The sequence below is a fragment of the Puntigrus tetrazona genome, chromosome 13 (assembly GCF_018831695.1).
Source record: "Puntigrus tetrazona isolate hp1 chromosome 13, ASM1883169v1, whole genome shotgun sequence".
NCBI lineage: Eukaryota > Metazoa > Chordata > Actinopteri > Cypriniformes > Cyprinidae > Puntigrus > Puntigrus tetrazona.
This window is the reverse complement of record NC_056711.1, coordinates 15,206,198-15,221,016: the sequence shown is the minus strand read 5'-3', so window position 1 is coordinate 15,221,016 and position 14,819 is coordinate 15,206,198. Positions and strand designations below refer to the sequence as shown.

Below are 14,819 nucleotides of genomic sequence, written 5' to 3'. Positions count from 1 at the left end.
ACAAAAAGCAGAATTAAAATGAATTACACTACTATTGTAACTCTTAGTTACGAAATCTCAATGCGTTTCTCAGTTTGGATAAATAGATAAAATGCATACATACAACATGAGAGTCGAGCTCTCGGTTAACTAAATTATGATTTGTCCTTAAGAAAAATAAATAAAAGTTTTATTAAAAAGCTCATTTCTGTAAATGCTGTAAATATGCGCATTTACCGACCTATCGATGAAAAAAGTTGAATTACCAATATGAACTACAATACTACTGCAGATTATGTATATTATAAAATTATAATTTCAATTTGCCAACAAACAAACAATAATAAAAGCAATACAAATAAATGTCACAACAGAGCATTAATAATATAAAATAAAATCTTCCCATTTTTAGGGCCCTTTGGTTAAAGAGCAAATTTTGGCAAAACAAGCTGGTAACACATTAGTAGTCACTACACAATCCTAAAGATTTTTGGAGTCCTCTAGAAAAGAGCTTATTTGCAATACCCTTAGTGTTGACGATTGCCTTTTAAATGTCTTACAAAGTTCCTGTCACGCACACACACACACACAAAAAACTAAAAAGCAAAATAAAGGAAAAATGCTCATCTACTGGTGAGGACCGCAACAAAACACCTAAGCGCCGGCAGATGATGTACCTTCAAATACGCGCAATACTTCATTTCGGATGAATGTTTTAATTTCCTCCAAGGCAGCTGTATCACCCTGCAAGAAGAAATGAAAGGGAAAAAAAGAAGGCAGAGAGGGAAAACAAACATCAGCACAACATGATTTGCAGATTAAAAAGTGCGGCTACAAAATGGCAGCAATTCATGTTTTATTCATGCTGAGAAATGTTGGAGTTCTCAGAGATAAAGGGATGGATGACACATAATGGCGTAATCACCATCTCTCCTCAAAGCATCTTGCCGTTCGTGATCACTGCTCCGCACAGGAGGAGGCCGGAATTTTGAAGAACATCTCGTAGAAAATAAACCGCTTCCTTCCAATCAAAAACATACCTTTCACAGTTCAAGGCCATTCTGTCAAATGCTCAGAGGGCGCTGTGACGCTCCGTGCCTCGGGCTGCAAGCGCATCCTCACATCCTCACATCCCTCACCTGAACGCTTGGTGCAGGGTTAAAAGGAAATGGCCTAATGCATATTCAGAGTGTGGAGATTCAGCGATCAGCCTAAAAGCCCTTTAACATGACTCTGGGCCTTAACATACCTAATAACAAGCGTCATTCGCCAATTTGACATCCACAGTAAAGCCTTGCAGACAGTGTCACGGGAGGGCAACTTTACAAGGTTGCTAGGTAGCAACACGGAAAAATGTACAGAAAAAGTGAAAGCCTGCATGCGTTTAAAAAAATAGTTGCTTGACGATGGTCTTGGTGATCGTTTTCAGTTTGTAAACAATTCAAGTTGTTATTCGCCGAGAAAAGATAAAAACTTATCCTGGCACTTTCATTAAACTTTGACAAAGCTGTAATGTTTGATTCATGAAATAAAAGGTCCTTTTGAGTCAGATCTTTTCAATGATTCAGTTCACAAAATAATTAATGATCATGACTCAAAATTTAGAAAGTTGTTGTACACTACCTTTTAAAAGTTTGGTGTTGTTAAGATTTAACTATTTTTTTTAAAGAATACTCCCCAGGGCTTGACCATAGTACAGTAATAACTATGATATTATGGATTATTACAATTGAACACAACTGTTCATCATTACTTCAGGCTTATGTGCCACATGATCCTTCAGAAATCATTTTTAATTGGCTGATTTGGTGTTGAAAACCATCATGCCGGTTTATATTTCCAAGACTCCTTGATGAATATGGAGTTCAAAAGAACAGCATTTATTAAAAAAAAACATTGTTTGTTACATTATGAATATCTTTTCTGTCACTTTTAACCAATTTAATGCATCCTTGGTGAATATGCAATTGTATTGCACCTTTGTATTGTTTTTGAAGATCGACAGTTCTCATTTACTTTCATTATACAAAAGGCCAACTAGCATATTATTCACAAATTCAGTTACTGTACCCAACAAAAAAATATCTTTCATACTGGAACAACATGATTTCATTTATGAGTGAAATATCCCTCTATTAAAACCATAAAAAATGGTTATCTTTCAAAAAACACCCAAACGACTGATAATAACCAGGGCCAATGGTTATCAACCGTTAGGTTACAAACATTCTTCATTCTTTGTGTCCAAAAGAAAAAGAAAGTTATCGTTTTAGGTTTGGAAGAACTTGATGGTTGGTAAATGGTGGCAGATTGTTAGTTTTTGAGGGAACTATCCCTTGAATGTTTGTAGTTCTCTCTGTGTGTGCGGTTTAGAGTTAAATTTGCTAGAGCTCCTAACTCTACTATATCCTTCCACCCCCGCGGCACACACAATACACTCCTAATGGTCCCCTCCTGAGTGACATGGCGGTGAGTTTGTTTGATTGGGAGCGAGAGCGTTGGATACAGGCCTCGCAGCGGGCGGCTCATTGCTGCAGACTGTGCTTTTCAGAGGCCGATGGGTTTGCGAACACGTGTGGGTAATTATTGTTATGCAGAGCTCCTATTTATTTATTCTGGAGTGTTCACGAGTGTTATGCACAACAAAGCAATCAATGACGGTTGCCCTCTGAATAGCGTGGGGCGACCTGCGGTTATGGATTCGGGACAGGGGCCAGGAGGCAGGTGCAGATTGGGAGAAAGCCAGAAACCGGATCTTTATGGAGGTCAAAGATGTGCTCCACCTCCAGAGGAGTATGCAGTCGCTGTAATCTGGAAAGAGTTCACGCTGACAGTGATTTTATTGCTGGAGGTTATCGAGTGGCTGTACAGTTGATTGTAGTGGGTGTTCACGCTGCTGAAGGCCCTATACGGTTTATTTGATTTGCTGTGCTCCTGAAAATCTGATCTCAAATGGGCTGTACTGTTTGACACTGAATCCGTTTTCTCGTGTACTGCTGATGTTGCTTCAAATTGCTTCAACCATCAACTCGCATTGCCAACCAATGATTGTCAGCTGATTTATTGCTGGAAAAGTAAACCCTTTAAAGCCTGACACGAGCATTTATGAAATAAAAGTCAGATAAAATTGTAAATTATTTTTCTTTTAAAACCATTCAAGCTTTGAACAAATTATGTACAAATTTAATTTTAACAAATCTTTAAATAAATACATTAAATATGCTCTGACATTTGATGCACACAATGTCAAGATTTTAAGAATGCATGAAATTATTAATATTACCAGCATCAATACTGCCCATATTACTGTTTCCAGTAAGATTTTTTGAAGAAGAGTTTTTGAATTCAGTGTTTTTTATTCTCACTAAGGCTGAATTTATTTGATAAAAAAGAAATATAGCTAAATATGATGAAATTATTTTCTATTTTAATATATTGGAAAATGTAATTTATTAATTTGCTGAATCTGAATCAGAATTTTCTTTGTAGCCATTACTCCAGTTTTCAGTTTCACATGAGCATTCAGAAATAATTAACACGCTTATTTTGTGCTCAAGTAACATCATATTTTCTATATTAAAATGATTGTGCTGCGAATAGAACATAAAAAAAATATATTTAATCAGTAATATATAATTACAAAATATTCAATTTGTAATTTTTTAACACTTTTACTTAGGAAAAAGCTTTTTTTGTATTTGTGCTGAAGACGTTAAGAACAGTGATTTAACAGGTACTACATTCTCTCTCTATGGCTTGTATCTCTGGGATTATTTACATACCAACAGATTGACGGTCCCTGGTGTTGTTAAAAGTGTGCCTGGTTCTCCTTTCTGTCCAGGGTGCCCCTGAGGACCAATGATCCCTCTTTCTCCAGTTTTGCCTCTTTCTCCCTGTACTCCTCTCTCTCCTGGAATCCCAGGATCTCCCTGCAAAGGCAACGCCAGAATATAAATAACACAAATCTAAACAACTCTAGCTAGCTATTGTGAGCTCCTACAACTTCAATTGATAATAGCATCCGGCAGTATGACATTCTACGCACCATATAACTAATCAAAACTACGACATGGAAATTAGAGATTTGTAGTCATTAGAGCAACACATTTTTTTTTTATTATTACTGATATTTTCTTCTTTCTGCTTCTCCTCTTATAGCTTTCTTGTCACAATAGCAAAATGGTTTATTTCATGCTGTACATAACAGTGACAGTGATAGTCAGACTGACCCTTTTTAAGTATATGCAATCCATCAAAACAAAAATCTCACCCGTTCTCCTTTAGTACCTCTGTCTCCAGGTCTGCCTGTGGCTCCCTGTGAAAATACATCAAAATATCTAAAAGTGTGTATATATATATATATATATATATATATATATATATATATATATATATATATGCGCACACACACACACACACACGTATACAATGCATATTTTCTTATTTATATATTTAATTTTTTTTTTTTTTTTTCAAAGGCATATTTTTTTTTACAATTGAGGAATGCTCTGGATGTCTCCGAAGTGTGGTTATGTCAGATCTTTTTTTTTTTTTTTTTTTTTTTTGTCCCTGTAGTAAACCCTCATCCATACAAGCGGCTAAACTGCACTATTTTTCATAGAGCGTTCCCAAGCCGCATTAGAGGAATGAAATTATTTGGCTGCTTTAATGGACCAACTTTTCCAGCTATTCAGCTGAGAGCAGAGCGGAAAAGCTCAGAGGATTTACAAATGACCATTTTCTCCCCGAGCTCATCAAAGCCGTGAACCTCTGGATCTCTTCTTCTCTTCTACCTCTCTTTCCATCTCCTCTGAGAGGGCTCTGTAGAGAAACACCTCTCATTGTACTCTAAAACCACTCTTGCATTCCTCCCCCTCGCTTTCCCATCTATCTCTGCTCCTCTCTCGCATCACGGCTCCCACTAGCTCCTCGGGGAACATCTCGGTATCAAATTCTCCTGCTGGATTACAGCAGCCGAGCAAAAAAGAAATGCAATCTAGCCTGCGTTTCTAAAGCGGGCGGCACTTTGTGAAAGCATCCTCAACCATCTGCTTTCATCCACACCCCCATCAATGTCTAACACTCTCTCTCCTCCTCTCTATTCCCAGGCTCCTGATGAGGAGAGCTTAAAGCCATCACCGTGCCCACTGAATTGTGTTTCCCTCAGCCCCTGCCATAAAAGAGATGGAAAAGTATGTAACGGAAAAGCCCGAGAAACTTCCTTCCTACTAGATGGCACTGTTGCACTACAGAAAGAGACCGCCGGCCATCCGTGAACGAAGTAGGGAGGGGGGAAAAGAAAGGAAAATAGAGGAAATCTCAATGAGTGGTCCAACACCCTGCAAACACGCGGTCGTGCCATTTGAGAAGATGGTGACGTGAATGAAAGTGAAAATAAGGTCGGTGAACTTCCTCCAGATGATCCGCACCCATTTGAACCTTGACTCATCCAGAGACAGTATAAAGGGGAGAAAAGGTGAACCGATTTTTAAAAAAAATAAATAAATAAAAATCCAGCAACTTGCTGCTCCGTTCTTCTTGAGCCAACGAAGTTAAACAAATAAAATGCAAGTTAACTACAAATAAAACTAATAAAAAAACCAAGGTTATTTTAGTGGCATTGCTATACTATTATAGTTTGTTCATATTTTGAATTGGATTTTAGATTTTCAGCTTTCACAGTTTTAAAGTAGTCATTTCATTTTTATTGTCTATATAGAAATGATTTTATTATGTGATAGTTTTATTATATATAGTTTTGAGTTATTTCAGTACTTCCAACACAAACATTAAAGAAAATATTCCTTAGCAACTAACTGAAAAAAAATACATTGACATTTCCAAAAGAAGTTGTTTTGAAAATATTGCACTGTAAAAAAATAACAAGTTACATACAACAAAAAGTTAAGCAAACTCCAATTACTACAAAAATAAGTTGCTTTGAAGCTTGTTGCATTAATCTTTGTTTACTCAACTTTTTACAGTGCATAATAACTCTAAACTGAAACAAATCTGAAATAGTATAATATATAAAGCAACATAAGAAACTGACTAGATTGGATTAAATTAGTAATAAAGTAGTAAAATTAATAAATGAACAAACAAAAATAAAATAAAATAAAATAAGGAACTGTTAGACTGTTAAAATCAGAAAAATTGTACCAAAATTGTGGGGTAACTTTAAAGTTAAAGAAAAAAAATAGCTAAAAGTAATATTTAAATGAAATGTAAATATCCAATTCAAAATATCATGAAATACTATAGCAGTTTATAAATTAGACTAAAATAATACATAATGCTTATTACTACCGACAGATGTTGCAGTTACAGCATCAAATATTTTGTCAATTTTCTACCATAAACATATTAAAACTTAATTTTTGATAAGCAATATATATTGCTAAGAACTTCATTTGGACAACTTTAAATGTGATTTTCTCAGTATTTCGATTTTTTTTGCATCCTTAGATTCCAGATATTCAAATCGTTGCATCTCGGCCAAATATTGTACGATCCTACCAAACCATACATCAATGGAAAGCTTATTTTATTCGGCTTTCAGATAAAACATACATCTCAATTTTGACAAATCGACACTTATGGCTGGTTTTGTGGTCCATGGTCACATATCATGTAATTGAAAACTCGTTTGACGGCACTAATTCCAATACAGAGCAAGCAGGATGGTGGACGAACGAACTGACTTCTGACTCATCCCTGCTCTTCCTCGCTCACCTCATTAAGATCTGCAGATGCATGTTGCATTTACAGTGTTAGTCTGTCTGTGACGGAGGCGTATATACGTGTTGTCGGCTCTCTGATGTGTCTGCTCGCTGCTGTAAAGTGCAGAAGTGCGATTTGTCACAGTTCTGCCGTAGATATGCATTCTGTTGTGACAAGGCATCAGAGAACGGAACATTTTTTGTTTGACGTGACAAGGCTTTCAAAACTACAAACCCTGTTTGTAGGGGACATTTAATTAGTGATCGCATACATTATTCATGATTTAATGGCTCGTGGGCAGGATTTTATCCACACTGGAGAGCATTAGCAGTGAGTAAGCGGTCTTATTGAAAACTTTACAAGACTAATGACTGGTGTTGGGTTTTTATTTGCTTGGAAAAGAAAGAAATCGAGTGAGACAGAGATAAATGTAGACCAGCACGAACCCGAGTCTAACCGCTATCCACTACTCGCTGGCAAAATATTAGAGCACAAGTTATTAGAAGCTGCAGGTATTTAAGTAAAAGCATTAATTTTTGCTAACATTATCATCTTGGATACACAGTACAGCTGAAGCCAAAGCTCTTTATGCATATACTGCACACACACATACCGTATAGCCTGGAATTCCATCTTTTCCCGGCCTTCCCTGTGAAGGAGACAAAACATTCCCATCAATCATTGCAATCAAAACAACTTTGCATTGCATATAATATCGATACATAACTAGATAGTCCAATGTGCACACATTTTGGGATGCTATTGGAAAACCACTTTCAATATCTTCTTTAAGAAGTGAAAAAAAGATGCAGATATGTGAAACAGAATGGTTGAGAAATAGACAAAAAAAGATAAATCTGTCTATCTGTCTATCTATCTGTCTAGTCTACCCACGCAACATATCAATCCATCTCCATACATCCATCATTCGTTATATCAATCATTTATCAATCTATCTACCTATCTATTTATTATTGATCTATCCATCCATAACTCATTTTATCCTTCCACCCTTCTTCCTATCTATTCATCCATCCATCTATCCATTCTCTATCTATCATATACCAGTCATCTATTATCAATCCCTTTGTCATCTAGCCATCATCTACCTATCTATCCATCGTTTGCTATATCCATCTAAACATCAACTATCAATCCACCTTCCATTCATCCATCATCCAACCATCACCTATCCACCGACCCATCATCTATTTATCAATCTATCCATCTATTGTTCATTCTACCAATTCATCCATCATCCTATCTATTCAATCATCATCTATCAATCCCTCCATCATCCAGCCATCATCTACCTACCCATCCAACCATTACATCCATTCATCCATCATCTATTAATCCATTGTATCCATCATCTATCAATCCATCCTATTATTCATTAACCAACCATCATCTATCCACCCAAAATCTATTTATCAATCTATCTGTCCATTATTCATTCTATCATCCATCCATCCATTTTCCTATCTATCTATCTATCTATCTATCTATCTATCTATCTATCTATCTATCTATCTATCCACCCACGCAACATATCAATCCATCTCCACACATCCATCATTTGTTATATCCATCTATAAATCCATCCATCCAGTTAACATATCAGTCAACCATCATCCTCCATCATCCGACCATCATCTTTCCATCCATCTATCCATCTACGCTTTGCTATTTTGAATCATACACTGCGATGTCAATCATAAGCGTGTGTAAAATATCCACACACTTCAAATTACAAAAGTAAAACTTGTTGCAAATACTATGTCTATACTATGCAGTTCAGTTCGTATAGATAGTTTAGTGCACATTGTTCCATTAAGGTTAAGTGCAAACAATTAGGACTCAAGCTACATAAACTAGGAATAAATCGCAAAATATCACCTGGAAGAAACAGGAACTCCTCAGGGGAATTCTGTGTATTCAGCGGAGGCGCTGAAGGCATTACGGCTGTGCGAATAACGAAGCAATTATATGAGACCTGTACAGCCACTGTACTCCTTCACTGAGACAGCCAATCAAACGTTTACCCCAGTGACTGCACTCATTACCACAGCACAAATCAGCCGGGTTTAACGGCACAGTACAGAGAAGAATACGAGGAGATTACTCTGTGCTATGAAGTGAGATATTACAGGCGAAAACATTCGCAGTGGTTTGTAGAAAACAACCTGACACAGAGCTCTGCTTTATGCTGCTATATCACACTAGATTTGTGTCAATCATAGTAATTCAGCAAATCTAAATGTCTATATTTTCAGTTGTGCGATATATCTGATGCTTGTTTACTGTGATTTTTAGCATTCTGGGATCTCCAATTAAAAACGGCCCAGACTCTGAATCAAACTATCAACGGAAATAAACTCCATACGGAATGTTTGTGTCAAAACTCTGAATTCAGAGCGAGTCAAACTGTGAATCAATCAGCGGACTAATCAGTTAATTAAATCTGGTCTGCAATTCAAGGATGGATCAAATGTTGGATCAATCTGTTATAAGATCACAGAGTCAAAAACAGAAGACAGAAACTAACGAGAACTAAATGTTATTATAAAGGGTGTAGATCACAGACAGGTGCAGAATAGATTGTATACTACAGGTAGATCCAGGGACCCCCAGGGCCACAAAGGGGACCAAAGAAGATCTCTTTTTTTGTAATTTACATTTACATTACAATATTATACATTATTTTAATTATTCAAAATGATTTGTAATTACAAGTATAAATTATTTGAAATTAATAACAATTAACTAATAATTATAAATAGTTCTGGGCAATGATTAATTGTGGAAAAAACTTAATCCAAAACAAAGTTGTGCACATTATATATATATTATATGTGTGTGTAGATATATATATATATATATATATATATATATATACACACACACACACACACATATACATACACTCAAACATGCATGTATATATTTAAGAATAATGTTATGTAAATACATTAAATATAATATAATTATAAATTATATTATATAGCACTAATTATAAATAACAATGTTTTCATAATATATTTTAAAACCGAATGTGCAAATATCAAGTAAATGAATACATGAATTATTGTTGTAATATTGCTGTTATTATTATTAAATGTAATGTTACTTCAAATAGCATAAATTGGTCTTCGAAAACATACAGAAGCGCATGCAAATTTAGAGATGATGTTCTTCACAAGAAGACTGATATTTGTGGGTCTTTTGATAAAGACATCTGAAAACCCCTGCTTCAGTTCGCAGGCAGGTGTTTATTAGTGCACACAGCAGACTACAGGTGTAATGAATGCTAGGATTGCTCACAGAAGATCCAGGAGGCCCTTCAGGTCCAGGGAAGCCAGTCTCTCCCACAGGCCCTCGTTCTCCCTGTGTGGAAAGACAAAGAGGGAAAATGGGACATCATCAGTCTCGCATCATCCTGTCGCCAAATCCTGCAGTATGATTGACAGCTGCTAACAAGCAACAAAAGCAAATCTCACCGGTTCTCCAGGGATTCCTGTCTCACCACGAGGACCAGGCTTTCCCTAGCAGACAAGGAGAAAGAGTTAGACCTCTAACCTGGTGTCCATCTAAACCACCTGTAGACTGAGAACATGGCTAAAGCATCCAACGGCTTCTGTCTAAAACTTCCTACGTGATATGAAACTTTATCTTTTGACAGATCACTAAGCTGTCAAAGCTTCAATGTAAGAAAATCCCACAGGAACTGCTGCACTAAATATGGTTATCCAACGCAACCAAAAAGATGATATCAGTTATTTTACGGTCCAGGATCGTACATGTCAGAAACAGACGTGTATCTTCTATTTTATAGGGTTTGACCAACACAAGTAAACTTAAATGAATAAAATTAAAGAAATAAAGAAATAAAACTACAGAATAATTCAACTAAAACAAATAGACGCTAAAATTAAATAAGAAAAAATACTCTGAAAGTGAATTTTGGCATCACACAGTTATAATCTATAGCATGGAAATTGGACGTTAATTTTGAGGTTTGCTAAAGCTTACATTTAATAGTATTATTCAATTAGTAGTATTTATTATTTATTAAATAATACAAAAACTCAATGTTAAAATATGAATAACAAGCATGAACAATATTCAACATTGGTCGATGGCTTTAATTTAACAATAAAACATCGATGGCTTTAATTTAACAATAAAACATTTTTTAGCTAAAAAAAAAAAAAGAAAAAAAGAAGAGAAAGATGGCCTTTAAACATTAATATCCTAAATAATATATAGTTTTTTGTGTAGTACATTGATTTTAAAGCAGGAAAATAGCAACACAATAACTTACAGTAGGACCAGGAACACCAGGTGGACCAGGTAGACCAGGATCACCCTTATAACACAAACACACACATGTAAGACAACAAATCTACTGCAAAACCGCCTGAGAACATGTCAGAAAAACACAATGATTGCTTTTCTTTCTGTTCTCAAAACCAACTGTGCTTGACAAGTCCTCCAAAATCATTCTTTGAGTATCTTTCTGTGTGTGTGTGTGTGTGTGTGTGTGAAGTGTGTGTGTGTGTGTGTGAGAAGTCTCTTTCCTCCATATGCGCTCTGCTGGCTTTAGGAATTAATGAGCTGCTTTTAAGTTTTGGGGCACAGCATGCAAATAAACAGCTTGAGATCAGGCAGCCTCGTGGCTGTTGTGGAGTCGGCGAGCGCGCAAAATGCTGCGACTACATCTTGACAAGTCCTTTCTGGGAAGAGTGGGCGAGTTTGATGCCGCTCAAAGGAGGAAGCTGCTCTGGCAGACAGACGAAAGAGAGTCTCCATGCACCAACGATCTGATACGTGCAGTCGGGGGGGTCTGGCCCATTCTGTGGGCTCGATTTAATGAAGCCTATTATTTCTACCCTCTCTAGTATTCTCGTATTCATGGTCTTTCTCTTGAATTCTCGAGTGCTTTGACTAAGCACTGCGGTGAAATTAGAATACTAACAATGCTTGAATCAATTATGAATGTCTGTGCACCATCCTCCATCTCTCTGTCTGTCAAACACACACACACACACACACACACACACACTCATACAAGCCAAAACTGCAATGTCATGTCAAATGGTGAAGGTACAGAGTGGAACGGCGGGTTGAGCTGTTGAAAGCTGTGTGTAATCTGGGACACTCAGACAGGGTGAGAGAGCGTCCAGTGACACGATTCATTCAAATGCGCTTACCTTAGCACCTGGCAGCCCCTCTAGACCTGGTAATCCCATCAGCCCCGGCTCACCCTGGAATAAAGGAAACACATTCCAGCTCAGCACGGACACCTTCATGCGTGAAACTCTGTGTGTGTCAGAGTTCGGGAGTGACAAAGTAAAAGTGGAAGCGCAACTGACATTACTTCATTTGTTCGGAAAACTGATAACCCGTTTTCTTTAATGAAAACGTAAGAATTTTTAATTAAAAGCCACTATTGGGAGTCGAGTTGTTTAAAGGGGAAAAGGCGATTTTAAGTAAAATACTTCCAAACTGTTTCAATTGTGGCACAAAATGAGGATAAAAAAAGAAATTATAATAAATTTTGGACTTTTGTAAAAATAATGAAAATGGTTCACCAATGTGTTTTTTTTGTGTAATTTGGTATATGTAGTTTTTTTTTTTCATATGATGACAAAAGATGAATTTTCTGCAGCCATTACATCATGTTGCATGATTCAACATTTTCAAACAAATATTGAAATGGTTTATTTTTACGGTTCATTTATACTACAATAGTTTTAAAATGTAACATTTATATATTTTTCATGATGGATTAGCTATATTCTGAAAATTGGATATTCTGGCTCTGGGACAAAAGTTAAACTATGAAATCTATACATAACGGCATTTGAAAAGTAGTAAAACCAAATGATGAAAGCCCAGTAAAAAGTTTCCAAGTCAAATTTAACGTTACCTGCATATATTGTATAAAAGGATTAAACATATACATAATAAAAATCAACCCCTGAGCCATGAAAGTGTCAGGAGTTTAAAAGATTATATCACATCAATGGTTTGGAACGGAAAAAAGGATTTCTTTAGAAAGCTGTGGAAACTCAAAATGTATTTCCAGGTCAAAACGACTGATGGAGCAGATCACAGTGGCGCAGCTACCAAACTGGTTGTGTAATGTATTTCAGTGGCTCAACATGCACCAAACGCCATTTTTCCAGCATGTCGCTGATTATTTCAATTAAAACCCACATATTTATCTTCGCCCTGACAAGTGCGTCGAGTTAACTCTAATTCTGTCGCATTACCATCCTGACAAAGCATTTACTTTCCTCCTTCCATTTTCATTTAGCCTGCCGCGTTAATAAATCACGCGTACTTCGCCTCAAACAGAGCAGCTCGTAATTCACCCCAAGTGATTGGCCGCTTCCCCACACCGAACCCGTCCACGGGCCGCTGAAAAATCTGCGTACAAGCATCGTATATTACGTTCGTCTCACGGCTCAGTTGCAGTTGACGGACAGCAGTGGGCTCCACGCTAACCACCGAGACGGATTGCGGCAGTAATTGTCGCACGTGTAGATTGCCATGTATAACAGAGCGCAGACCTACATGGGACCAGAAAGACGATCGACTGGAGACAGATGGGGGCAATTCTAGCGCGGTGCCGGAGACTGCTGGGACCATTTATTCAAATGTCAAATTAGCATGCCGCTGAAAAATGGTTTTGCGAAAAAAGAAACAATAAAAAAAAAATATCAAAATTGCACCCGCGAGAACAGGAAGTGCCAGCTTTTTGGCTGCTGGACGTGCATTGTTGCTATTGTAGGGATCTGTCGCTGTCGTGCATGCGCTTTTGTTTGGGGGCTGGGCATGTACCGTTCGCAACATCTCCCACAGGCAGAGAAATACGCGGCGACAATTTGATTTAGGCGGCGTTCCTGATCACTTCTTTTGTTGTTGAGAATGCCGTGTGACTAAACTGTCGTGCCCGGCTGCTCTCGAGCTACTTCTGAGCCAGGAGCTGTTGATTAATGGAGACTAGCCAGAAAGCGAGTTCTGGCCAGACCGGTTTTTCTCAATCCAGAGGCATAGAAGGGCAGAGGACCATTCAATACAAATCACGGCGACGCAACACTCACCATCCTTCCTTCGTCTCCTTTGGGCCCCTGGAAAAGAAAAGCGTAGAATTAGCCTGTGAAACTGACCTTATTTGACCTTACGGCACTGTGTGCTATCAATTAATCCAATCTGTGTAATTAGCTGAATGACATCTGCTTAGATTTGCTGTCAAACAGTAACACAATCAAATGGCTGTCAAACAAAAGAGCCACGAGGGAATTAGGCTGACAGAATTCGGTTCCAAAGCCTAGCGAGCTGTCGATCTAACTGGGTAGACCACAATTTAGAATTTAAGAAACGGATCTCTTGCATTTCAAGAATGCGCATTTTTAATTGAACTGGCAACGTACCCCAGGAAGTTGGTATGATTGAAAGTAGAATTTATTGATTTGTAACTCAAAGAAATTAAAGTCATGCAAGAAATGCATGACAAATAGTTCCATTATGATTGCTTACATATGTAGAATACATTTTGGCTCAACTAGTTAGAAATATTAACCAATGCAAATATTAATACTAATCAAAACAACTCCAATATGCCTCCCATAACCGCTACATTGCTATCAGAAAAACATTTCACATCATTTAAATCTTGTGTTAAGATGTTGATGCAGTTTGGGAGCTCTCATTTGGAAGTGCTCATTCAGCACATTTTGGAAAATAAATTAATTTGTTAAAAACAACAAATTATATAACGAATTATTCCTTGTGTGAGTAAGCACACTTGGTAATAAAGCTCTTTCTGATTCTGAATTGAAACAAACATTGAATATATAGTATGTATTGTGAATTCAAGGACCTAGAATGAAGGAAACTTTATAAAATTATATTTTAAAAAGTCTATCTTTAAGCAACAAATGTAAAACTGAACCGATATTAATTTAACGCAAATTTGAAAATGATTACATTTAATTTATTAATAAATCAAACTAAACTGCATAATTTATGAATTATTCGCACTAAACTGCATAAAAGCTGCACTTAAACACTGTATTTTGTTTAATTTGCAATTCCACTGTTAATAT

At 36.8% G+C, this 14,819-nt stretch overlaps 1 protein-coding gene across 6 annotated transcripts in view; it reads right to left on the bottom strand.

Moving 5' to 3' along the window:
• Positions 1-14,819, bottom strand: part of LOC122357077 (collagen alpha-1(XIX) chain) — a 120,265-nt gene that overhangs the window by 5,706 nt on the left and 99,740 nt on the right. For all 6 annotated transcript variants that reach the window (XR_006252421.1, XM_043256264.1, XM_043256265.1 and 3 more), the window contains 9 exons: positions 13,815-13,841; positions 11,916-11,969; positions 11,027-11,071; positions 10,203-10,247; positions 10,027-10,089; positions 7,316-7,351; positions 4,250-4,294; positions 3,762-3,908; positions 657-723 (listed from right to left, as the gene is read on the bottom strand). Coding sequence is in view for 5 of the 6 variants with exons in the window: in XM_043256264.1 (XP_043112199.1) it covers positions 657-723; positions 3,762-3,908; positions 4,250-4,294; positions 7,316-7,351; positions 10,027-10,089; positions 10,203-10,247; positions 11,027-11,071; positions 11,916-11,969; positions 13,815-13,841 (529 nt within the window). In the remaining variant the exon portion in view is untranslated. The remainder of the gene's footprint in view (positions 1-656; positions 724-3,761; positions 3,909-4,249; positions 4,295-7,315; positions 7,352-10,026; positions 10,090-10,202; positions 10,248-11,026; positions 11,072-11,915; positions 11,970-13,814; positions 13,842-14,819) is intronic.